This window comes from Toxotes jaculatrix, chromosome 2 (genome assembly GCF_017976425.1).
Source record: "Toxotes jaculatrix isolate fToxJac2 chromosome 2, fToxJac2.pri, whole genome shotgun sequence".
Classification (NCBI taxonomy): Eukaryota; Metazoa; Chordata; class Actinopteri; family Toxotidae; genus Toxotes; species Toxotes jaculatrix.
In genome coordinates, this window is record NC_054395.1 from 30,358,188 (window position 1) to 30,384,602 (window position 26,415).

Consider the following 26,415-nt stretch of genomic DNA (forward strand, 5'->3'; position numbering starts at 1 on the left):
ATCACGAGGCAAAAAAAAAGTGAGAACGTAAGATAATCACAGTTAAACGGTGAAATTTTTCCAACTTTATTTACACATTTTTCCATTTAAACGTTCAGTTCTGGGCTTCCTGTCCTTTAACCTCTGCGTTGTGTTTTTTTGTTTGTGTTGTTGTTTGGTTGTTTATCCAACTCCCTGCTCTTCTCCTCCCTCTGTGGACCAGCTGACTAACACCTCCGAGCCCCATGTCTCTGTGTGACACTGCCGTCGTGTCTGAATTAAGACTGAAATTAAAAAAGACATAGCTGAGACAAAGAGACGAAGACTGAGGGCTTCTTCTCTCCTCTGAATGGTTAGTTTATCATTTCTAATATTAGAACACAATGAATTACTTATTAATTCATTTTTATTTCAGTACAGTTTAGAAATGCGTCGTAAAAACACTGTGATCCACGCGAAGTTCCCGTCATGTCGTACTTCCTGATTCACGTGAAAACTCTAAAAAGATTTTTCAGCCTAAATTTGACTTCGTGTTGGAGACTGAATTTCATCTTTTGTAACTTGAACCTGAAGTGAAAGACTGACTTAATTCAGAGTCTGTCTGGGGGGCGTTTTCTCGTCCGTCTGTCTCTTTTCTGTCCTGAGTCTAAACATAGCGTCCCATCTTCGCCTCCTCCTCTCACTCTTAATAAGGCAGCTGTTGGTCTAAACGTCCATTTGGCTTTAGAAACCAGTTTGAGCCGCACTGCCAAGCCTCTGCACTATCTCACCAGATCAGCTTTCACAGTCGACCCGAGCGCCTTGTGTCTGAAACCGCTGACAGGAGAACGTCTTTTTTAAGCCTCTAGTATTCCTGTCTTCTGCTTCCTGGAAGTTCGGGCTGTTCGAACGGTCCGTCAGACCGTGAAGACATCAGGAGCCACTAAAGCAAACACACACAGCAGCATTTGGACTCGACTCAACTGGATGAACCTGTTCTCTAGAAAAGCAGCAGTTTTATCAGGCATCCTGGCAACACAGCGGTTTAAAACAAGTTCCATGTAACAGCAACGTTTTCAGTTTGGTTTCTGCTGGGAACCTTCGTGCTGTGACACCATCCGCTCTGTCTCCTGCTGTTTTCTGTCTCTTTAGACTGTCCTTCAGTAAAATTATGGCAAAAAGTGCCAGTTAAAAAACCTCAAAGGGAAATTTCACTGCCACGTCCAGCTGGTGTCTGATGAACTTTGTGTTTGCTGCTGAGTTTGTTAGAAATTGAATCAGTTTGTGTGGCAGAAATAAAACCTCGTATTGGGTTAGATCATGTCTAGTAAAGAGGAAGTGGCAGAGAGGACTGGAGGGAGACGGCGAGGAGGCTTGTTGTTACCTGTTGTTGGGACAATAAAGAAAGTAAAAGCAGAAGCTCCATGTCACGGGGTCGGCCGATATTAATCCAGGAAGATCTTTCCTGCAGGGTTTCAGTTTCAGAGCTGTTATTATTTACTGAACATCGTAAATACTGGTTTAGTGTGAGCCGTCGTAAAGACCCATTAACATCTTTAACACCTGTATTCCAAACAACCCAGTAACCATGGAGACAGATCAGCTGTTTGTCATGATGCTGGTTTTATTGCCATTGGTTTAGTTAGTGATGAACAAGCACAGTGATCACAGTGGCTTACAGCATGGAAACCCTCGCAGGGGTCAAAGGTCAATGGAACACAGATGACACCATCAGGGCTCAAAGTTAAATCCATCATCATCAACTCCGCAGAGTTTTTGGCTGGTGAATCATTAACGTTGAGCCCCGAGTGTCTTCACTATCGTTAACACATCTATTAATTCATTAAGTTACTTATCACCTAATCGATTGTCTAATCTACAGTTATGCATGGAAGACTGCGGTTTGCAGGAAGTCACAGAGACACAGTTACAATAAAATGACCAAGGCTGGGATGAACGAGGTCACCATATATGGTAGCTCAGTTTGGGCAGGAAACACAGACAGGACGTCAACTGTCACTTTCAAACCAGCACAACTTAAGAATTAAAAAACACACAAAAAAATTGGTTCAGCATCAAACTGAGAAAAGATTTGAAAATAAAATGAGTTATTTTTCCTTCTGGAAGCTCAAACAACCTGAACAGGAGATAAACATGAAAAAAATAGAAATGATAAAAATAGAAACTATACAGAATCTCTACAGATATTAGATGATATTTTAAAAATGGAATGGTTTCATCTAATCTTATGTATTCAGTTAAATTAGATGTTCCTTAGTGCCAGACTGGCAGAAGTGTTTCCATTAAAAGTAAGCAGAGTTAGTTATTAGCAGCTCCTGTTTGCAGTGTACCCATGGATGGAAGCACAGACAACTACCACTGGATTACAGTGATACTGAAGAATCTTTAAAAACATAATGATTGTCAGGCAAGTTCTGGATCAATGAGGAAAAACTTTTCTGTTTTTTTAGTGGCTTTTTAGAAATCATATGAGTGAAAATGTAAGTCATGCTGAATCTAACAATATGTCTGTGTTCACAAGGAGGAGTATGATTTTCGACCCAAATTACAGCTAAATATGTTTACACATTTGCAGATGATGTTGCACTTTCCATTAGATTTTACTGAAGAGCCAGATTTTCCTGAAAACGTCACAATTAAGGTTAGAATTTTGACAGATTAGGTCATGTGACTAAATGTCCTGATTTTTTTCATTTCGTTATTGAGTCTGATTTATTTATGACTTTATGTTATTTGTTGTTATCTTGCGCTAACCAATCACCAGTAACAACATGTTTATAAAATAGCCATGGCTACGTATTAGCAAAGCAACTCTGATCATTAAACTGGAGACTGGAAACTGGCCCAAAATGTTTAAGCTGCAATGAACTTGATAGTTTTAGCTGCTAACCAGAACTGCTAGCTAGCGTTAACCAGACTCTTAATTAGGCCCTAAACTGAATGCCATTTGACAAAAAAACAAAACAGTGAATCTAAACTAGGTGCTAAAAAGTTTTTAAAATTCCTTAAAGCTGCAAAGTTAGTGACAATTCTTTGTCTGCCACTTTCTGTTACTATTTTTTACAGTTGTTTTTCCAACTGAGGAAACAGCACTGAGCACAACAGCAGAGCTCATATCACAAATTTGGACAGTGATTCTGTAGGTTTTTATTATATCATGACCTAATTTTTCATCCATTAAATTTATCTTTATCTTTCTTATCACAAATTTCTTCCATGACAGATGCAATTGCTTAATTTTTCGTGACGTTTTTGTTGAAAGACCTGACCAGTGACGTTTTCTCTCCTATCGTCCAGCTCAATATGTTAAAGCCTGAGAGGACTCGGTCTCTGTTTCCAGCCCAAACATGATGGGATTTCCCACCAAAGGAGAGTGCCCCCTGCTGGTTCCACTGCTACAACATCAGCTTTCCAAAAAACTTAAAGGTTAGAAAGCTATTTAATTAAATTGTTCTGGTTGTTTTTCAGGAGCATCGGTGACATGTTGTACCCAGAAAACTATACTGTTGTGACAGGAAATGGAAATAACTTTCTTTGTAGTTTCAAGAAACCAAAAAGAACAAAAAAACATCTTTTTCTACTTTCCCTTTAAGATTCAGTAGTTTTCTTTTTTTGTTTATTTGGAGGGTAAAAACCATTTTGGCAATGTTTTTGGCTGTGAAATCATTGACAGTTTTCAAAAATCCTCAAAAAAAAATCTACAGCAAAATGAAGCTGAAATCATAATAATAATGATAATCATCCCAAACATTAAAAACTCTGCTGTGAGTGAATGAACTGTGCTGTGAAACAGAGGTCAGATTTTTGGGGAAACTGACTCTGCTGAAGGAAACCCGCTGACGCTGAAGTTTGTTCGACAGTATCAAATTTCAAAACCTGCAGTGGTCGGTCAGAACAGACAGATTCTTTTGATTCAGTTTACTTTTACTGAGCTTCAGATTCCAAGAAGCAAAAATATTCTTCCCTTTGCCCACTTTTTCTCACTGTTAGCAACATTTGGCATCCCCCCTGTTGCCTCTGTCTGAAGCAGGGCCATGGGCACTGAGGTCATAAATGCCAGAGGAAATATGTCATTTTATTTATTTAATAATTCATTCAGCTGTAAATTGTGTCTCACTAAATGTTGTTTGAAAAAGTTATATTTTACTATCAGGTCGTTATAAAGGTCATATTTAATAAATGTTTTGTAGATCACACTTAACAAAGTACTTCACAATAAAATAGACATAATATGGATCATAAACAAATAGAGATAAAATAAAAAATTAAAATCAAGTTATTTTCTTGTTCACACAAAGTATCTTTTTCAAACAAGTAATTTGTGAGTAAAAGTTATTTGATCATATTTTGTGGACACAGTTAACTTAAAAAAATATGTGAATAACTTGCACAAGTTGTCAGTAATTTTTAAATAATAACTTCTTTATTTTTTACTTATTTCTTTATCTTATTGTTTTTTATATTGTGCTTTTGTTTTTATTGTGAAGAACTTTGTGATATAACAGCTACAAAACCTGAAACTTACTAAATGACTTGATATGAAATGTGCTCACAAAATTAATTATGAACCCAATGAAATCATCCTGTAAAAATTCATTTGAGATGAAAAGTGAAGCCGTGTCTGACACGTCAGCACCTCTTCCCTTTGTGTGTGATTAATGTTTGATGTTCATGGTCCCTGACAGATAACTCCTCGTCTCCTCGTCCTCCTCAAACTACAGATACATGATGTATGACCTCAGTGTCCTCAATGGCAGCTGAAGTCCTTTCTCCTCTGGGGAAGCCAAATGGTGCATTGTGTTGTTTCTGTCAGAGTCTGAATGTCTGACCATCCATCCAAACACAAATCGAGTGAAGTTCAACTCTTTACGTAGCATGTTCGGTTCACACCACGGACGTATGACGAGAGCTGGACACGGCCTCTGACAGGACACCTCCGACTGCAAATCAGCTGTTACTACTCTCCATGCTCTGACTTTTTAAACCATGAAGGTTTTTATTTGTTAAACTTTCCCAGAGTTTAGAAAAGTGTAACGGTGCCATTCTATGGTCCGGTGTCCAGTTCTTATGATACATCCATAGTTCACACCGTCCCATAAACCACCTGTCAGTCACCTGACAGTCAACTGATGGTCAGTGTTAGAGACAGACTGATGACGGGTTTACTCATATCTAACAGAATTAAACCACAGGTAATTTGGCAGAATTGGCCATTTCTCCAACAATGACACTCGTCCGAGGACATGATCATTTAAAATGAGTTTGGTTTGTTCATGTGTGTAAGAGATCCTCATTTTTTTACAGTGACAGAGTATTAACAACCACTGTCACTAATACTGAGTCATAAATTTAAATATTAGTTAAATATTAGTTAAATACTGCTTCACAAACAGAATATATGGTTGGGTTGTGTCGGCTGGTGTCTGCTGGTTTATGGTTTTGGTTTTTATATTCAACAAATTTTCTGCCAAACTGAAAATTCACCATCTGACATGTTATGTCCTGATAAACTGGTTGAAGTCAACATGTTTGACAGTTTTCTACGTTCATTCTATCGGACGTTTCATTTTGGTTCTGAAAATCCCAGATCGGCCTGTCTCTGACTCCAAACCCTACAAAAGACCCATAAACATGAGGACGCGCGTCCGTAGCTGTACAGTGCTGTTTTAAAGCAGAGTGAACGTGATGCTGTGAGTTTCTGCCCAGTTTTTGATCAAAGATACTGTCACAACATGTTTCTTTTGTTTTTTTGGCAGAAGAGCACAAAGACAAAATGACATGAAACATCAGATTATCGTCAGGTACATTTGCATTTTTTCACGTTTTTTTTTTAATCTTTTATGTTAAGTGGCTGTAGATTTTTTTTCAACCTCTGACCCACCCAGGCTACAGTCCAGAGACGAGAAATGAACATTTAAAAACAGTGATGTTACAACGTCGCTTTAAAAATAAAAGACTCTACATTTAAAATATCAGTTTGATCGTTTCTATAAAATACTGCCTCGGGTTAGTTCTATTAGTGAGATAACAGGTATCAGTGGCACTTGAGTCACATGACTGTGACCTCTATATCATGTGATCTCTAATCTCAGGAGTGATCATCGGTCCAGCAGTATTCGGTCCCTCTGTCCCGTCTCTCAACTTGAACCTTGAGCCTCAAGACCAGAAAACCAACATCTGCTGCTCTGATGAGGATAAAGGACAAAGTCCATCTTCAGTTCTCAGAGTCTAAAGTGATTTTTTTTTTTAATTTTTTCGTCTAAACAACAGTTAAAAAAAAATTGGAAAATCCTAAAACCAGAAAAGCCAGAGACGTGTGATTTGAGTCCACATCCTGAGCAGCCATCAGTCGCTCTGATTGGCTCTGAGACAGAGCCAATCAGAAACCAGTCAGTGTGGTTTGTGATTTTATTGTTTTCCTTTGTTTGTTCGAAATTCAACCATCTCTTAATCATGGCTGTAATCAACACAGCAGCAGATGGAGCTGATTGGTTTACTGGGTCTTGTTTGAACTGTATTTGGTAGCATAGATCTTGGTAGTGCTGACTTGTGTCCAGGTGCGGACCAGCTCACCTTGCTGAGGTAGCTGTATTACTGTGTACTGTTCAGGTGGCGGTGAGTGATTTATTCTGCCTGGACGACTAAAAACCTTCTTCTTCTTTTAAATGGCAGAGTCACAGTCGGAAGTTTTTCAGCCTTTAAAATGTTTGTTTTCACGTTTGAACATAAACTGAACTTATTTTCTGCCATCACGTAAAACATGAGCAAATTCATTTTATCAAATCAGAGAAGCAGATTCAGTTTTTCTTTGTTCGTGATAATAATAATCTGAGCCGTGGGAGATCTGAGGGAAAAACACTGATATTCAGTAAAACACTGAGGAAAAAAGCTAAAATCATCTAAAGCTAAAACTCTTCAAACACTTGAGCACTTTGAGAATTAGAAATCAAAAAAGTAAAGAAAAAAAAAGATTCCCTTTCATAGTGTGTTCAGAGCCACACAAAGCCTCGACAGCCTTAACTCACTGCATCGCAGCAAACCCGCCAAAATAAAAGCCGCGCCCCTCACTGCTTGTTCACATTAGCTGGTCAGACACCGCTTAAAGGCCTCACTGCACCAACGTATGTCATCATAATACAATCATTATGAATTCAGAGCCACAAAAATGTGACATTTCAGTTCCAGTTTTGGTTTTGACTTTTCTGTAGTCAGGTGCCAGTTTTTCACTCACAGCATAAAATTTGCTTCCTGTGTGTCAGATTCTCAGTTTATTCAGTTTTCATTGATGTTGGAGAACCTTTAAAGCTGCAACACGAAACAGGACGAGGAGGGAAATGTTTACACGAACACTTCCAGAAGCCCCACAGTCCGCTCCCGCTGGCAGCCGCCGCCGCCGCCGCCGCCGCCGCCGCCGCTGACTAAATATTTGCATAAAAAGCTAAAAGTAGTTTTGTTTTGAAAGTCTTAATGAGAAGTGAGGTAGCCTGAAGCTCGAGTCGGTCGCAGCTGGCGTTGCTTGGTGTGGCTCGTTGCTCATGTTTGCCAGCTAAACGTGAACAGTCAGCTCATCATCCTCATCATCACATTTACATACTGCATCAAATATAGATAGCACACGATATTCAATATATATATATCTGTCATACTGTATGTATCAGCAAAATAAAAGCCTCCATAAAATAAATCTCTGATTCATTTTACAATATGTAAAACAAAACACGATTTCTAACACCATTTTTTTAAAAAGTGCTAGCAACATTATTTTACAACAATGTGCAAATGTATGTGGTTTTAATATATCTTACATTCTAATCATTATGTTTCCCCGTGACAGGTGGATGGTGAGTGGTTGCTTGGAAACAGAGTTGTAGACACACCCCCGCAGACTGCTGATTGGTGGGATATAAACCACAGCCGCACACAGGACGTCCTGTAGGGCTCTGGGTTTGGCTAGTCAACCGTATGGGCTCTAGAGTTAAGACAATGACGTAAGGCAACGCTTGGCATCACGCTGAGTCCTCCAGCTCTCATGTCTCCTGCAGCGGATCCGACTGCAGGTAAATACTGATTTATCCCCAAATTCATTTCAATTTCTCCTTCGTCTGTCAGCTGTTTGTGACTGACAGTAAACATGTTAACTCTGACTGTGAAACCTCTTTTTAAAAAGACAGTGGTCCACTGAAGGTCCTGCTTCTGAGAGCGAAGCCTTCAGAGTGTCTGACACGTATTTGCTTAGTGGAGCTAAAGTAGCTGGGTTTTCTGACGGCGTCTGGACAGACCAGTTTAGGAAAGGCTGCAGTTTTTGCAGCCGATACACAGCGTCAGTTATCATATATGAAACAAACAGAACCAGTGTGTTATTTATGCATTATTATAATGCTAAAGTATTTACGCATTACTTTGTCATACTGCTGCATTTTGAATGAGCTACATACAGTTCAATAATTCAGTAGTTCAGTAATGGGACTAGCGTGGCAGCAAGTCCACCTGTAGGTGTAGGTTTCAGGGCCAGTTACTGAGTTATTCAGCTCAGGAAACCAGCTATAGCTCAATTTCTGGCCAGAATAAAAATTCTGGTGTAAAAACTACGAAGGTTTAACACATAAAACTGATCAAACTATCACTGTCGACCTCCTTCAGCTGTTCGTGAGGAGAGCATGATGTTTGGTGGGAGGAGCTCAGCATCAGTGAGACTGATGAGACGAGGCAGACGAGAGTGAACTGGTTGATATTGGCAGCCTTGAGCCCTGGTCTGGGATCAGCCCTGCAGGGCGAGTATCATTCCATTTGGCACTTCAGTCGACCCGGGGACGCAGAACAAAGCCCGACCTCTGACCTGATTCTCACACAAGCCTGAACCTCCTCATGGGGAGGTCCGATCCAGAACGTGAAGGGGTCAAAGGTCAGATCCAGTAAGAGTTCAGTCTCTGCTGAATGGTTTCCGGCTTTTTATTTATGTTTTCTTTCTCTGTTTGAGTTGTTTTATTTTGAAATGTGTTGACTTTAGTTTCTGTTTCAGTTCACAGACTGGACCTACTACACAAGTCTGTGTTTCATCTGCTGCACCGAAGAGCAGAACGATCATTTAATTCCTGAGCCTGAGATCTGAGGTTCTGCTTCATTGATGTGACAGATGTAGTCACTGGTTTTAGGTTTATGCTGATAAATTTATGAAAGACAACATTCTGTTAGAGATGCAAAGTTTGGCGTGTGACCTCTGGCTTTTTTATTTAATCTTCTCATGATCCCTCAGATTTATGTTGTGACCCTTTGGAGGAGCCTGACATCCAGGTTGGGAAGCTATGGATTAAAATATTTAACTGTACATAAAGTCATTTAAAACCTTGAGCACCTACAACAATAAAAAGCTGCTTAGGAATTGATGCATTGATAACGCCACATACGATAAGGTATCACTGATGAGGGCATCTGTTGCTAAACAAGTACTTTTACTTGTAATTGAGTATGTTTTTACAGTGATGGTGCTTTTACCTAAGTATCTGAATGTTTATCACTGTCAGATTAAACCGTTTTGAGATAAACGTAAAAGTGCAGGAGCTGATTTAGTCAGTTCTCTACTTGTATTTAACGTACAACTGCTGACACAGCTGAACCTGAGGCACCTGCCTGCTTTGCTCTGTCAGTAATCCAGCCTTGGCCACAACTGATGGTCATTTGTATTAAAGATGAATTATTTGCTTTATTAGTCCATCAGCACCATTGGTCTGTCAACTGTAAGAAAATTGTGACAAATGTTTCTCAGATTTCTTTTTGATATTGATCGTTTTTTCAGAACAACAGTCCAAAATTAAGACGTTTACCTACGTCATGTTTGGCCTTTTTACTTGATATGTGACTTATAACCAATTAATCAACTATCAACATTGTTTCCAGTTAACTTGAACGCTCAGGGTCTAGCAAGAAAGAAAACCTTGAGTTGACTTTTTTTGATCAACTATTTAATTTCTGTTTGTTAGAGAGATCAGCAAACTGAACCTGTTCGAGTTCGAGCTTGAAGGCTGGGGTGGATTTTGCTGAGGAAGTCCACAAGTTGTGGTTGAAAGCATCAGGTACAACAAGTAAGTTGCACGTTGTGTTAAGATTTTTTTCCGGACGCTTGTGAAAACAGAAAACCTAATGAATTCTCACTGGATCCTTCCTTCTAACTTCAGATCTACTGTGAATCGAGCCTTGGTGTGACTGTTGAAAACAGATCAGAGGTCAGCGGTCAAAGAACCACACGCTGCTCAGGAGTCAGGACTGTTCTGGGATCAGTAGTAGGAGCTGGTGATTCACAGTATTTAGCTTCAGATCAGGACAGAACCAAGCTGCACTTGTCAGGTATGTCCGAGTGACCGGAGCATCAGGATGACCCATCAGGTTTAGAATTTAGATCAATAACAGGCTTCAACAATCAAAGTGTCACATAAAGTGCTCACAAACTGGCTTAAAGACAGGAGATTGAAGGCTGGTAAAACTCAGGACTGGAGTCGAACCAGGACAGTCTGATGGTGCATTCAGGGCTCACAGAGCTCAGTTCGGCTTCCTGGCAGCATGGTGAGTTCATGGACCGCTGGTTGCCCCATAACAGGATTTTTTTTCCTTTAGACACACAAATCCCTAAAGTTACTTACAGGATTGTCGAACTCCTGCAAGAGCCACTCAGACATTTGAGAAACAAGACTGAAGATCAGACCATTCTCAGCCATTTTCAATTCCTGTTACGACGCAAATGACCTCTTGGTAAATTTCTGGGGGTCAGCCAGTCTGTGTGTCTAGAATTCTGTCTTAACGGACAGCCATTACGCATACACAGCCATTTCAAGTGTTAAACCCCTGTGGCTCTAAGCCCACAGGGGTTTAACCTTAAACCTGAGCTCGGAAACCTGCAGCTAAATGTAAGAAGACGAGCAGCAAGCATCAGTCCCCATGTTGATGTTTAACATTGCCAGTAAGATGATGAAATATTGATAGGAAGTGTGTATGTAATGGCCGTCCGTCAGGTTGGTGTGTGTTTGCATGTCCAACCCGCCCAACCCAAGACAAGACTGTACTGATTCCTTTAACCCAGGATGGAAGAAGCTCACCCTCCGATGTTCAGCAGCTTTTTGAACACAGTGAGACGAGGAAGAAGATTTTTCCCCTGCTCTTCATCCCCTCCAAGGTTTAACATTTTGTCAAGGAGAATGATATTTTCTTCTTTGAGAACCAAATGAATGAAAGTCAAAGAACCCAGTGATCAGCTGGTTTTGATGGCAAATTTTGTCGTAATCTGGGAAAAAGGAAGCATTTGTTGTTGGTGTGATTATAAAAACCCTCCCGGAGGAGCTGCCTCATTCCATTATTCCTTTATTTCTTTACAGGTATGAAGACTCTTCACAGCTTTGGTGTGCGTGATGATGTCTGGAGGAGCTGAGGAGACCAATCAATCAGTCATTCCAAGGACACGGACTGATTGATTGTCCATTCTGAAATCTGAAGGTCGAGGTTGTGGTGGCAAAGTGTCGGCGGGCTGTCGGTTATCTTGTCATAAGTGGGACGGATGGAGATTGATCTCTGTGACTGATGGACCCAGCCTACATGACGCTTTCAAAGATGATGACCTTGTTGTCATCTGTGCTGGGGGACAGCGAGGTCAGGGACTTGATGTCAGGGGCCATGTACTCCAGATGATGAGCCCCCCACACCGGACTGGTCAGGTGAGCCCAGCGCTGCAACACACAGCAGGAAAAGTTTGCCACATAATACTATATGTCTTCATATGACACGCTAGACTTATCATACGTTACTGTGTCTCTTACTTTGGTGATTTTTACTGTGACAATCTTAAATATGATGTACTGTACCATTGCCTTACTATACTATGACATTTTTTATGGTTTTTTTTGCCTGACTATAATAAGACTTTTTTCATAGTATAAGAAGGCAAAAAAATGTCATAGGAAAATAAGGCAAAAAATTATCCTAGTGAGTAGTGATAAAAAAAAAAGTCTTAGTATAGTATGGCAAAATAAAATCAGTATAAAAAAAAAAACACACAGCAGGAAGAGTTTGCCACATAATACTATGTCTTCATATGACACGCTGGACTTATCATACGTTACTGTGTCTCTTACTTTGGTGATTTTTGCTGTGACAATCTTAAATATGACGTTCTGTACCATGATGTCTGCTATGTCTAACTCTCACCACTGTACTTGGCATATGTTTCTGTTTTGGCGTACTTTAATATGACATACTAAGCTATTAAAAGCTTTTACTACTGATGTTGTGCAGACTTTATTATGACATGGCTGGAATTAAATTTGGTTTGGGTTTGGTTATTCTTCATCATTAGATTTGCACTTTGGGCAGAACACTATGTGAACTCAGATTATGCCTTTTAAAATTCTGATCTGTGTCTGACCTCTTTGAAGGTTCCCTTGGCTCTGAAGAGTTTGTACAGGAGACTGACGGGGATGCAGAGCATGGAGGACAGAGCCAGACACCAGCCAATCACCTCACCCCACCATGGGTACACGTACACGTTGTTGTAGGTCAGGGGCTTGTAGTTCACCAGGTGGAACAGAAAGATGCCCTGGAGGAGATAACAGGAGGAGGGAAATGTCATCAAGCATTACACAGGACTGAGTTTGGTAAACTACTACTACTACTAGTAATACTAATTATTATTATAATTATTGTTATAATTATTATTAAAGTAGCTGCAGATGATTAACTTTATTTTCCACAGTGTTAGTAACTGTGTTTTGACATTGTTATGTTATGATGAAGTGCAGTTGTACTGGGTTGTGTTGTAACTGCAGTGAAATTGTTCTATTATTTCAGTATATTTAATATATATATTTAATATTGTGTCTATGCATGTTATCTGGTATAAATATGTTGAAAAGTGTTTGTTTGTTTTGGCTAATTCTTATAAAAATCTACACTGATTTCCCCCAGATGTATTTAATTTTGATAAATAGTGCACTGATGTGGTGATTACATTATTTTATTTTTATGCAAGAAGCAGAAATAGAGAAAAAGAGGATTAAAATGTAAAAATTCCAATATTTCTTGTTTTTTCTTAAATTTGATCATTCCTTGTGGAAGCTGATGTTGTTTGCTAGAGATTTAAACTGAGTGAAGATGGGAAACGTCGTCTCCAACATAACCATGATGGGAATTTAAATGTATATAATGTCTCTTTATGATGTAAATTTCTCATACAAACATAGTAAATAATTCAGAAGTGTGTATTGTGGCTGTGGTTTTGGTGTTGTTCTGGTGTTGTTCACTCTTACCATGCAGACACATGGAGTTATAAAGGACCAGCACCACTTCATCCAGGGGAAAGGTCGATAACCAATCATACGAGCTACATCATCCATGAAGCGGTCAGCACCTGCATCACACAGTAACGTGACAGACTTTACGATGACATGGTAAACTCTTACTATACTATGACATTTTTTGGCTTTACTAAACTAAGACATTTTTTTTGCCTTGCTATACTATGACTTTTTTTTATCACCTATTGTATTATGATTTTTTTATTTGTCTAACTATAATAAGACTTGTTTTGCCTTACTATAATATGACTTTTTTTTATCATTTATTATATTATGATTTTATTATTTGTCTGTAATAAGACTTGTTTTGCCTTCCTATACTATGACATTTTTTCTTGCCTTAGTATACCATGAAATTTTGTTGCTGTAGTATCATTTATGATTTTTTTGCATTCCTATAGTAAGACTTTTTTTGCCTTCCTATACCATGACTTTTTTCCTTTTTTTTGCCTTCATAGTATAAGAAAATAAATTATCCTAGTACAGTAAGTGATAAAAAAAAGTCATAGTATAGTAAGGCAAAATAAAATCAGTATCATAAGTTACAAAAGAATTTCAAAGTATAGAAAGTTATAAAAAAAAATTTGACTTTTTTTGGCCGATTTTGACGCCTTAATATACTATGACCATTTTTATGACATTTTGAGGTCAAAAAAAAAATTTAGACTTTTTTTGGCCGATTTTGATGCCTTACTATACTATGACGTTTTTTATGACATTTTGAGGTAAAAAAAAATGTTGACTTTTTTTGGCCGAAAAAAACGCCTTACTATACTATGATGTTTTTTATGACATTTTGAGGTCAAAAAAAATTTTGACTTTTTTTGGCCGATTTTTACGCCTTACTATACTATGACGTTTTTTATGACATTTTGAGGCCGTTTTAAAAAATGACTTTTTTTGGCCGATTTTTACGACTTACTATACTATGACGTTTTTTATGACATTTTGAGGTCAAAAAAATGTTTGACTTTTTTTGGCCGAAAAAAACGCCTTACTATGCTATGACGTTTTTTTTTACATTTTGAGGTCAAAAAATTTTTTGACTTTTTTTGTCCGATTTTGACGCCTTAGTATACTATGACTTTTTTATGACATTTTGAAGCCAAAAAATTTTTGACTTTTTTTGGCTGAAAAAAACGCCTTACTATACTATGACGTTTTTTATGACATTTTGAGGTCAAAAATTTTTTTGACTTTTTTTGGCCGATTTTGACGCCTTCCTATACCATGACTTTTTTTATGACATTTTGAGGTCAAAAAAAATTTTGACTTTTTTTGGCCGATTTTGACGCCTTACTATACTATGACGTTTTTTATGACATTTTGAGGTCAAAAAAAATGTTGACTTTTTTTGGCCGAAAAAAACGGCTTACTATACTATGACGTTTTTTATGACATTTTGAGGTCAAAAATTTTTTTGACTTTTTTTGGCCGATTTTGACGCCTTACTATACTATGACGTTTTTTATGACATTTTGAGGTCAAAAAAATGTTTGACTTTTTTTGGCCGAAAAAAACGCCTTACTATGCTATGACGTTTTTTTTTACATTTTGAGGTCAAAAAAATTTTTGACTTTTTTTGTCCGATTTTGACGCCTTAGTATACTATGACTTTTTTATGACATTTTGAAGCCAAAAAATTTTTGACTTTTTTTGGCTGAAAAAAACGCCTTACTATACTATGACGTTTTTTATGACATTTTGAGGTCAAAAATTTTTTTGACTTTTTTTGGCCGATTTTGACGCCTTCCTATACCATGACTTTTTTTATGACATTTTGAGGTCAAAAAAAATGTTGACTTTTTTTGGCCGAAAAAAACGCCTTACTATACTATGACGTTTTTTATGACATTTTGAGGTCAAAAAAAATGTTGACTTTTTTTGGCCGAAAAAAACGCCTTACTATACTATGACGTTTTTTATGACATTTTGAGGTCAAAAATTTTTTTGACTTTTTTTGGCCGATTTTGACGCCTTACTATACTATGACGTTTTTTATGACATTTTGAGGTCAAAAAAAATGTTGACTTTTTTTGGCCGAAAAAAACGCCTTACTATACTATGACGTTTTTTATGACATTTTGAGGTCAAAAATTTTTTTGACTTTTTTTGGCCGATTTTGACGCCTTACTATACTATGACATTTTTTATGACATTTTGAGGTCAAAAAAAATGTTGACTTTTTTTGGCCGAATAAAACGGCTTACTATACTATGACGTTTTTTATGACATTTTGAGGTCAAAAATTTTTTTGACTTTTTTTGGCCGATTTTGACGCCTTACTAAACTATGACGTTTTTTATGACATTTTGAGGTCAAAAAAATGTTTGACTTTTTTTGGCCGAAAAAAACGCCTTACTATGCTATGACGTTTTTTTTTACATTTTGAGGTCAAAAAAATTTTTGACTTTTTTTGTCCGATTTTGACGCCTTAGTATACTATGACTTTTTTATGACATTTTGAAGCCAAAAAATTTTTGACTTTTTTTGGCTGAAAAAAACGCCTTACTATACTATGACGTTTTTTATGACATTTTGAGGTCAAAAATTTTTTTGACTTTTTTTGGCCGATTTTGACGCCTTCCTATACCATGACTTTTTTTATGACATTTTGAGGTCAAAAAAAATTTTGACTTTTTTTGGCCGATTTTGACGCCTTACTATGCTATGACGTTTTTTTTTACATTTTGAGGTCAAAAAAATTTTTGACTTTTTTTGTCCGATTTTGACGCCTTAGTATACTATGACTTTTTTATGACATTTTGAAGCCAAAAAATTTTTGACTTTTTTTGGCCGATTTTGACGCCTTACTATACTATGACGTTTTTTATGACATTTTAAGGTCAAAAATTTTTTTGACTTTTTTTGGCTGAAAAAAACGCCTTACTATACTATGACATTTTTTAAGACATTTTGAGGTCAAAAAAATTTTTGACTTTTTTTGGCTGAAAAAAACGCCTTACTATGACGTTTTTTATGACATTTTGAGGTCAAAATTTTTTTTGACTTTTTTTGGCCGATTTTGACGCCTTACTATACTATGACGTTTTTTATGACATTTTGAGGTCAAAATTTTTTTTGACTTTTTTTGGCTGAAAAAAACGCCTTACTATACTATGACGTTTTTTATGAGATTTTGAGGTCAAAAATTTTTTTGACTTTTTTTGGCCGATTTTGACGCCTTACTATACTATGACGTTTTTTATGACATTTTGAGGTCAAAAAAAATTTAGACTTTTTTTGGCTGAAAAAAACGCCTTACTATACTATGACGTTTTTTATGACATTTTGAGGTCAAAATTTTTTTTGACTTTTTTTGGCCGATTTTGACGCCTTACTATACTATGACGTTTTTTATGACATTTTGAGGTCAAAAATTTTTTTGACTTTTTTTGGCCGATTTTGACGCCTTACTATACTATGACGTTTTTTATGACATTTTGAGGTCAAAAAAAATTTTGACTTTTTTTGGCTGAAAAAAACGCCTTACTATACTATGACGTTTTTTATGACATTTTGAGGTCAAAAAATTTTTTGACTTTTTTTGGCCGAAAAAAACGCCTTACTATACTATGACGTTTTTTATGACATTTTGAGGTCAAACATTTTTTTGACTTTTTTTGGCCGAAAAAAACGCCTTACTATACTATGACGTTTTTTATGACATTTTGAGGTCAAAAAAAATTTTGACTTTTTTTGGCTGAAAAAAACGCCTTACTATACTATGACGTTTTTTATGACATTTTGAGGTCAAAAAATTTTTTGACTTTTTTTGGCCGATTTTGACGCCTTACTATACTATGACGTTTTTTATGACATTTTGAGGTCAAAAAAAATGTTGACTTTTTTTGGCCGAAAAAAACGCCTTACTATACTATGACGTTTTTTATGACATTTTGAGGTCAAAAATTTTTTTGACTTTTTTTTGCCGAAAAAAACGCCTTACTATACTATGACGTTTTTTATGACATTTTGAGGTAAAAAAAAATGTTGACTTTTTTTGGCCGAAAAAAACGCCTTACTATACTATGACGTTTTTTATGACATTTTGAGGTCAAAAATTTTTTTGACTTTTTTTGGCCGATTTTGACGCCTTACTATACTATGACGTTTTTTATGACATTTTGAGGTCAAAAAAAATGTTGACTTTTTTTGGCCGATTTTGACGCCTTACTATACTATGACGTTTTTTATGACATTTTGAGGTCAAAAAATTTTTTGACTTTTTTTGGCCGAAAAAAACGCCTTACTATACTATGACGTTTTTTATGACATTTTGAGGTCAAAAAAAATTTTGACTTTTTTTGGCCGAACAAAACGCCTTACTATACTATGACGTTTTTTATGACATTTTGAGGTCAAAAATTTTTTTGACTTTTTTTTGCCGAAAAAAACGCCTTACTATACTATGACGTTTTTTATGACATTTTGAGGTCAAAAATTTTTTTGACTTTTTTTGGCCGATTTTGACGCCTTACTATACTATGACGTTTTTTATGACATTTTGAGGTAAAAAAAAATGTTGACTTTTTTTGGCCGAAAAAAACGGCTTACTATACTATGACGTTTTTTATGACATTTTGAGGTCAAAAATTTTTTTGACTTTTTTTGGCCGATTTTGACGCCTTACTAAACTATGACGTTTTTTATGACATTTTGAGGTCAAAAAAATGTTTGACTTTTTTTGGCCGAAAAAAACGCCTTACTATGCTATGACGTTTTTTTTTACATTTTGAGGTCAAAAAAATTTTTGACTTTTTTTGTCCGATTTTGACGCCTTAGTATACTATGACTTTTTTATGACATTTTGAAGCCAAAAAATTTTTGACTTTTTTTGGCTGAAAAAAACGCCTTACTATACTATGACGTTTTTTATGACATTTTGAGGTCAAAAATTTTTTTGACTTTTTTTGGCCGATTTTGACGCCTTCCTATACCATGACTTTTTTTATGACATTTTGAGGTCAAAAAAAATTTTGACTTTTTTTGGCCGATTTTGACGCCTTACTATACTATGACGTTTTTTATGACATTTTGAGGTCAAAAAAAATGTTGACTTTTTTTGGCCGAAAAAAACGCCTTACTATACTATGACGTTTTTTATGACATTTTGAGGTCAAAAATTTTTTTGACTTTTTTTGGCCGATTTTGACGCCTTACTATACTATGACATTTTTTATGACATTTTGAGGTCAAAAAAAATGTTGACTTTTTTTGGCCGAAAAAAACGGCTTACTATACTATGACGTTTTTTATGACATTTTGAGGTCAAAAATTTTTTTGACTTTTTTTGGCCGATTTTGACGCCTTACTATACTATGACGTTTTTTATGACATTTTGAGGTCAAAAAAATGTTTGACTTTTTTTGGCCGAAAAAAACGCCTTACTATGCTATGACGTTTTTTTTTACATTTTGAGGTCAAAAAAATTTTTGACTTTTTTTGTCCGATTTTGACGCCTTAGTATACTATGACTTTTTTATGACATTTTGAAGCCAAAAATTTTTTGACTTTTTTTGGCCGATTTTGACGCCTTACTATACTATGACGTTTTTTATGACATTTTAAGGTCAAAAATTTTTTTGACTTTTTTTGGCTGAAAAAAACGCCTTACTATACTATGACATTTTTTAAGACATTTTGAGGTCAAAAAAATTTTTGACTTTTTTTGGCTGAAAAAAACGCCTTACTATGACGTTTTTTATGACATTTTGAGGTCAAAAATTTTTTTGACTTTTTTTGGCCGATTTTGACGCCTTACTATACTATGACGTTTTTTATGACATTTTGAGGTCAAAATTTTTTTTGACTTTTTTTGGCTGAAAAAAACGCCTTACTATACTATGACGTTTTTTATGAGATTTTGAGGTCAAAAATTTTTTTGACTTTTTTTGGCCGATTTTGACGCCTTACTATACTATGACGTTTTTTATGACATTTTGAGGTCAAAAAAAATTTAGACTTTTTTTGGCTGAAAAAAACGCCTTACTATACTATGACGTTTTTTATGACATTTTGAGGTCAAAAAAAATTTTGACTTTTTTTGGCTGAAAAAAACGCCTTACTATACTATGACGTTTTTTATGACATTTTGAGGTCAAAAATTTTTTGACTTTTTTTGGCCGATTTTGACGCCTTACTATACTATGACGTTTTTTATGACATTTTGAGGTCAAAAAAAATGTTGACTTTTTTTGGCCGAAAAAAACGCCTTACTATACTATGACGTTTTTTATGACATTTTGAGGTCAAAAATTTTTTTGACTTTTTTTTGCCGAAAAAAACGCCTTACTATACTATGACGTTTTTTATGAGATTTTGAGGTAAAAAAAAATGTTGACTTTTTTTGGCCGAAAAAAACGCCTTACTATACTATGACGTTTTTTATGACATTTTGAGGTCAAAAATTTTTTTGACTTTTTTTGGCCGATTTTGACGCCTTACTATACTATGACGTTTTTTATGACATTTTGAGGTCAAAAAAAATGTTGACTTTTTTTGGCCGAAAAAAACGCCTTACTATACTATGACGTTTTTTATGACATTTTGAGGTCAAAAATTTTTTTGACTTTTTTTTGCCGAAAAAAACGCCTTACTATACTATGACGTTTTTTATGAGATTTTGAGGTAAAAAAAAATGTTGACTTTTTTTGGCCGAAAAAAACGCCTTACTATACTATGACGTTTTTTATGACATTTTGAGGTCAAAAATTTTTTTGACTTTTTTTGGCCGATTTTGACGCCTTACTATACTATGACGTTTTTTATGACATTTTGAGGTCAAAAAAAATGTTGACTTTTTTTGGCCGATTTTGACGCCTTACTATACTATGACGTTTTTTATGACATTTTGAGGTCAAAAAATTTTTTGACTTTTTTTGGCCGAAAAAAACGCCTTACTATACTATGACGTTTTTTATGACATTTTGAGGTCAAAAAAAATTTTGACTTTTTTTGGCCGAACAAAACGCCTTACTATACTATGACGTTTTTTATGACATTTTGAGGTCAAAAATTTTTTTGACTTTTTTTTGCCGAAAAAAACGCCTTACTATACTATGACGTTTTTTATGACATTTTGAGGTCAAAAATTTTTTTGACTTTTTTTGGCCGATTTTGACGCCTTACTATACTATGACGTTTTTTATGACATTTTGAGGTAAAAAATTTTTTTGACTTTTTTTTGCCGAAAAAAACGCCTTACTATACTATGACGTTTTTTATGACATTTTGAGGTCAAAAATTTTTTTGACTTTTTTTTGCCGAAAAAAACGCCTTACTATACTATGACGTTTTTTATGACATTTTGAGGTCAAAAATTTTTTTGACTTTTTTTGGCCGAAAAAAACGCCTTACTATACTATGACGTTTTTTATGACATTTTGAGGTCAAAAATTTTTTTGACTTTTTTTGGCCGATTTTGACGCCTTACTATACTATGACGTTTTTTATGACATTTTGAGGTAAAAAAAAATGTTGACTTTTTTTGGCCGAAAAAAACGCCTTACTATACTATGACGTTTTTTATGACATTTTGAGGTCAAAAAAAATGTTGACTTTTTTTGGCCGAAAAAAACGCCTTACTATACTATGACGTTTTTTATGACATTTTGAGGTCAAAAAAAATGTTGACTTTTTTTGGCCGAAAAAAACGCCTTACTATACTATGACGTTTTTTATGACATTTTGAGGTCAAAAAAAATGTTGACTTTTTTTGGCCGAAAAAAACGCCTTACTATACTATGACGTTTTTTATGACATTTTGAGGTCAAAAATTTTTTTGACTTTTTTTGGCCGATTTTTACGCCTTACTATACTATGACGTTTTTTATGACATTTTGAGGTCAAAAAAAATGTTGACTTTTTTTGGCCGAAAAAAACGCCTTACTATACTATGACGTTTTTTATGACATTTTGAGGTCAAAAAAAATGTTGACTTTTTTTGGCCGAAAAAAACGCCTTACTATACTATGACGTTTTTTATGACATTTTGAGGTCAAAAATTTTTTTGACTTTTTTTGGCCGATTTTGACGCCTTACTATACTATGACGTTTTTTATGACATTTTGAGGTCAAAAAAAATGTTGACTTTTTTTTGCCGAAAAAAACGCCTTACTATACTATGACGTTTTTTATGACATTTTGAGGTCAAAAATTTTTTTGACTTTTTTTGGCCGATTTTGACGCCTTACTATACTATGACGTTTTTTATGACATTTTGAGGTCAAAAAAAATGTTGACTTTTTTTGGCCGAAAAAAACGCCTTACTATACTATGACGTTTTTTATGACATTTTGAGGTCAAAAAAAATGTTGACTTTTTTTGGCCGAAAAAAACGCCTTACTATACTATGACGTTTTTTATGACATTTTGAGGTAAAAAAAAATGTTGACTTTTTTTGGCCGAAAAAAACGCCTTACTATACTATGATGTTTTAAATGACATTTTGAGGTCAAAAATTTTTTTGACTTTTTTTGGCCGATTTTGACGCCTTCCTATACTATGACGTTTTTTATGACATTTTGAGGTCAAAAAAAATGTTGACTTTTTTTGGCCGATTTTGACGCCTTACTATACTATGATGTTTTTTATGACATTTTGAGGTCAAAAAAAATGTTGACTTTTTTTGGCCGAAAAAAACGCCTTACTATACTATGACGTTTTTTATGACATTTTGAGGTCAAAAAATTGTTTGAATTTTTTTGGCCGATTTTGACGCCTTACTATACTATGACGTTTTTTATGACATTTTGAGGTCAAAAATTTTTTTGACTTTTTTTGGCCGATTTTGACGCCTTACTATACTATGACGTTTTTTATGAGATTTTGAGGTCAAAAAAAATGTTGACTTTTTTTGGCCGAAAAAAACGCCTTACTATACTATGACGTTTTTTATGACATTTTGAGGTCAAAAAATTTTTTGACTTTTTTTGGCCGATTTTGACGCCTTACTATACTATGACGTTTTTTATGACATTTTGAGGTCAAAAATTTTTTTGACTTTTTTTTGCCGAAAAAAACGCCTTACTATACTATGACGTTTTTTATGACATTTTGAGGTCAAAAATTTTTTTGACTTTTTTTTGCCGAAAAAAACGCCTTACTATACTATGACGTTTTTTATGACATTTTGAGGTCAAAAATTTTTTTGACTTTTTTTGGCCGAAAAAAACGCCTTACTATAATATGACGTTTTTTATGAGATTTTGAGGTCAAAAATTTTTTTGACTTTTTTTGGCCGATTTTGACGCCTTACTATACTATGACGTTTTTTATGACATTTTGAGGTAAAAAAAAATGTTGACTTTTTTTGGCCGAAAAAAACGCCTTACTATACTATGACGTTTTTTAAGACATTTTGAGGTCAAAAAAAATGTTGACTTTTTTTGGCCGAAAAAAACGCCTTACTATACTATGACGTTTTTTATGACATTTTGAGGTCAAAAAAAATGTTGACTTTTTTTGGCCGAAAAAAACGCCTTACTATACTATGACGTTTTTTATGACATTTTGAGGTCAAAAAAAATGTTGACTTTTTTTGGCCGAAAAAAAACGCCTTACTATACTATGACGTTTTTTATGACATTTTGAGGTCAAAAATTTTTTTGACTTTTTTTGGCCGATTTTGACGCCTTACTATACTATGACGTTTTTTATGACATTTTGAGGTAAAAAAAAATGTTGACTTTTTTTGGCCGAAAAAAACGCCTTACTATACTATGACGTTTTTTATGACATTTTGAGGTCAAAAAAAATGTTGACTTTTTTTGGCCGAAAAAAACGCCTTACTATACTATGACGTTTTTTATGACATTTTGAGGTCAAAAATTTTTTTGACTTTTTTTGGCCGATTTTGACGCCTTACTATACTATGACGTTTTTTATGACATTTTGAGGTCAAAAAAAATGTTGACTTTTTTTGGCCGAAAAAAACGCCTTACTATACTATGACGTTTTTTATGAGATTTTGAGGTCAAAAAAAATGTTGACTTTTTTTGGCCGAAAAAAACGCCTTACTATACTATGACGTTTTTTATGACATTTTGAGGTCAAAAATTTTTTTGACTTTTTTTGGCCGATTTTGACGCCTTACTATACTATGACGTTTTTTATGACATTTTGAGGTAAAAAAAAATGTTGACTTTTTTTGGCCGAAAAAAACGCCTTACTATACTATGACGTTTTTTATGACATTTTGAGGTAAAAAAAAATGTTGACTTTTTTTGGCCGAAAAAAACGCCTTACTATACTATGACGTTTTTTATGACATTTTGAGGTCAAAAAAATTTTGACTTTTTTTGGCCGATTTTGACGCCTTACTATACTATGACGTTTTTTATGACATTTTGAGGTCAAAAAAAATGTTGACTTTTTTTTGCCGAAAAAAACGCCTTACTATACTATGACGTTTTTTATGACATTTTGAGGTCAAAAATTTTTTTGACTTTTTTTGGCCGATTTTGACGCCTTACTATACTATGACGTTTTTTATGACATTTTGAGGTCAAAAAAAATGTTGACTTTTTTTGGCCGAAAAAAACGCCTTACTATACTATGATGTTTTAAATGACATTTTGAGGTCAAAAAAAATGTTGACTTTTTTTGGCCGATTTTGACGCCTTACTATACTATGACGTTTTTTATGACATTTTGAGGTCAAAAAAAATGTTGACTTTTTTTGGCCGAAAAAAAACGCCTTACTATACTATGACGTTTTTTTATGACATTTTGAGGTGAAACATTTTTTTGACTTTTTTTGGCCGATTTTGACGCCTTACTATACTATGACGTTTTTTATGAGATTTTGAGGTCAAAAATTTTTTTGACTTTTTTTTGCCGAAAAAAACGCCTTACTATACTATGACGTTTTTTATGACATTTTGAGGTCAAAAATTTTTTTGACTTTTTTTTGCCGAAAAAAACGCCTTACTATACTATGACGTTTTTTATGACATTTTGAGGTCAAACATTTTTTTGACTTTTTTTGGCCGATTTTGACGCCTTACTATACTATGACGTTTTTTATGACATTTTGAGGTAAAAAAAAATGTTGACTTTTTTTGGCCGAAAAAAACGCCTTACTATACTATGACGTTTTTTATGAGATTTTGAGGTCAAAAAAAATGTTGACTTTTTTTGGCCGAAAAAAACGCCTTACTATACTATGACGTTTTTTATGACATTTTGAGGTGAAACATTTTTTTGACTTTTTTTGGCCGAAAAAAACGCCTTACTATACTATGACGTTTTTTATGAGATTTTGAGGTCAAAAAAAATGTTGACTTTTTTTGGCCGAAAAAAACGCCTTACTATACTATGACGTTTTTTATGACATTTTGAGGTCAAAAATTTTTTTGACTTTTTTTGGCCGATTTTGACGCCTTACTATACTATGACGTTTTTTATGAGATTTTGAGGTCAAAATTTTTTTTGACTTTTTTTGGCCGATTTTGACGCCTTACTATACTATGACGTTTTTTATGACATTTTGAGGTCAAAAAAAATGTTGACTTTTTTTTGCCGAAAAAAACGCCTTACTATACTATGACGTTTTTTATGACATTTTGAGGTCAAAAATTTTTTTGACTTTTTTTGGCCGATTTTGACGCCTTACTATACTATGACGTTTTTTATGAGATTTTGAGGTAAAAAAAAATTTTGACTTTTTTTGGCCGAAAAAAACGCCTTACTATACTATGACGTTTTTTATGACATTTTGAGGTCAAAAAATTTTTTGACTTTTTTTGGCCGATTTTGACGCCTTACTATACTATGACGTTTTTTATGACATTTTGAGGTCAAAAATTTTTTTGACTTTTTTTTGCCGAAAAAAACGCCTTACTATACTATGACGTTTTTTATGACATTTTGAGGTCAAAAATTTTTTTGACTTTTTTTTGCCGAAAAAAACGCCTTACTATACTATGACGTTTTTTATGACATTTTGAGGTCAAAAATTTTTTTGACTTTTTTTGGCCGATTTTGACGCCTTACTATACTATGACGTTTTTTATGACATTTTGAGGTAAAAAAAAATGTTGACTTTTTTTGGCCGAAAAAAACGCCTTACTATACTATGACGTTTTTTTTGACATTTTGAGGTCAAAAAAAATGTTGACTTTTTTTGGCCGAAAAAAACGCCTTACTATACTATGACGTTTTTTATGACATTTTGAGGTCAAAAAAATTTTGACTTTTTTTGGCCGATTTTGACGCCTTACTATACTATGACGTTTTTTATGACATTTTGAGGTCAAAATTTTTTTTGACTTTTTTTGGCCGATTTTGACGCCTTACTATACTATGACGTTTTTTATGACATTTTGAGGTCAAAAAAAATGTTGACTTTTTTTTGCCGAAAAAAACGCCTTACTATACTATGACGTTTTTTATGACATTTTGAGGTCAAAAAATTTTTTGACTTTTTTTGGCCGATTTTGACGCCTTACTATACTATGACGTTTTTTATGACATTTTGAGGTCAAAAATTTTTTTGACTTTTTTTTGCCGAAAAAAACGCCTTACTATACTATGACGTTTTTTATGACATTTTGAGGTCAAAAATTTTTTTGACTTTTTTTTGCCGAAAAAAACGCCTTACTATACTATGACGTTTTTTATGACATTTTGAGGTCAAACATTTTTTTGACTTTTTTTGGCCGATTTTGACGCCTTACTATACTATGACGTTTTTTATGACATTTTGAGGTAAAAAAAAATGTTGACTTTTTTTGGCCGAAAAAAAACGCCTTACTATACTATGACGTTTTTTATGAGATTTTGAGGTCAAAAAAAATGTTGACTTTTTTTGGCCGAAAAAAACGCCTTACTATACTATGACGTTTTTTATGACATTTTGAGGTGAAACATTTTTTTGACTTTTTTTGGCCGAAAAAAACGCCTTACTATACTATGACGTTTTTTATGAGATTTTGAGGTCAAAAAAAATGTTGACTTTTTTTGGCCGAAAAAAACGCCTTACTATACTATGACGTTTTTTATGACATTTTGAGGTCAAAAATTTTTTTGACTTTTTTTGGCCGATTTTGACGCCTTACTATACTATGACGTTTTTTATGACATTTTGAGGTCAAAAATT

At 34.5% G+C, this 26,415-nt stretch overlaps 1 protein-coding gene and 1 long non-coding RNA gene across 3 annotated transcripts in view; one reads left to right on the forward strand and one right to left on the reverse strand.

The window, feature by feature from the left end:
* Window positions 1–191: 191 nt before the first annotated feature.
* Window positions 192–9,048, forward strand: LOC121189368. 2 transcript variants are annotated; one of them, XR_005894871.1, is made up of 6 exons: window positions 192–331; window positions 3,277–3,405; window positions 5,736–5,780; window positions 7,814–8,036; window positions 8,620–8,881; window positions 8,999–9,048. It is a non-coding gene; the product is annotated as an uncharacterized LOC121189368 (long non-coding RNA). The 2 variants fall into 2 exon arrangements; XR_005894872.1 differs by lacking the exon at window positions 5,736–5,780.
* A 1,372-nt stretch (window positions 9,049–10,420) lies between these two features.
* slc6a8 (solute carrier family 6 member 8) overlaps window positions 10,421–26,415 on the reverse strand; it is a 63,840-nt gene continuing 47,845 nt past the window's right edge. The window contains exons 11-13 of the mRNA XM_041049372.1: window positions 13,266–13,366; window positions 12,386–12,556; window positions 10,421–11,690 (exon numbers count right to left, since the gene is read on the reverse strand). Of these exons, the coding sequence (XP_040905306.1) occupies window positions 11,556–11,690; window positions 12,386–12,556; window positions 13,266–13,366 (407 nt within the window). The 3' untranslated portion in view covers window positions 10,421–11,555. The remainder of the gene's footprint in view (window positions 11,691–12,385; window positions 12,557–13,265; window positions 13,367–26,415) is intronic.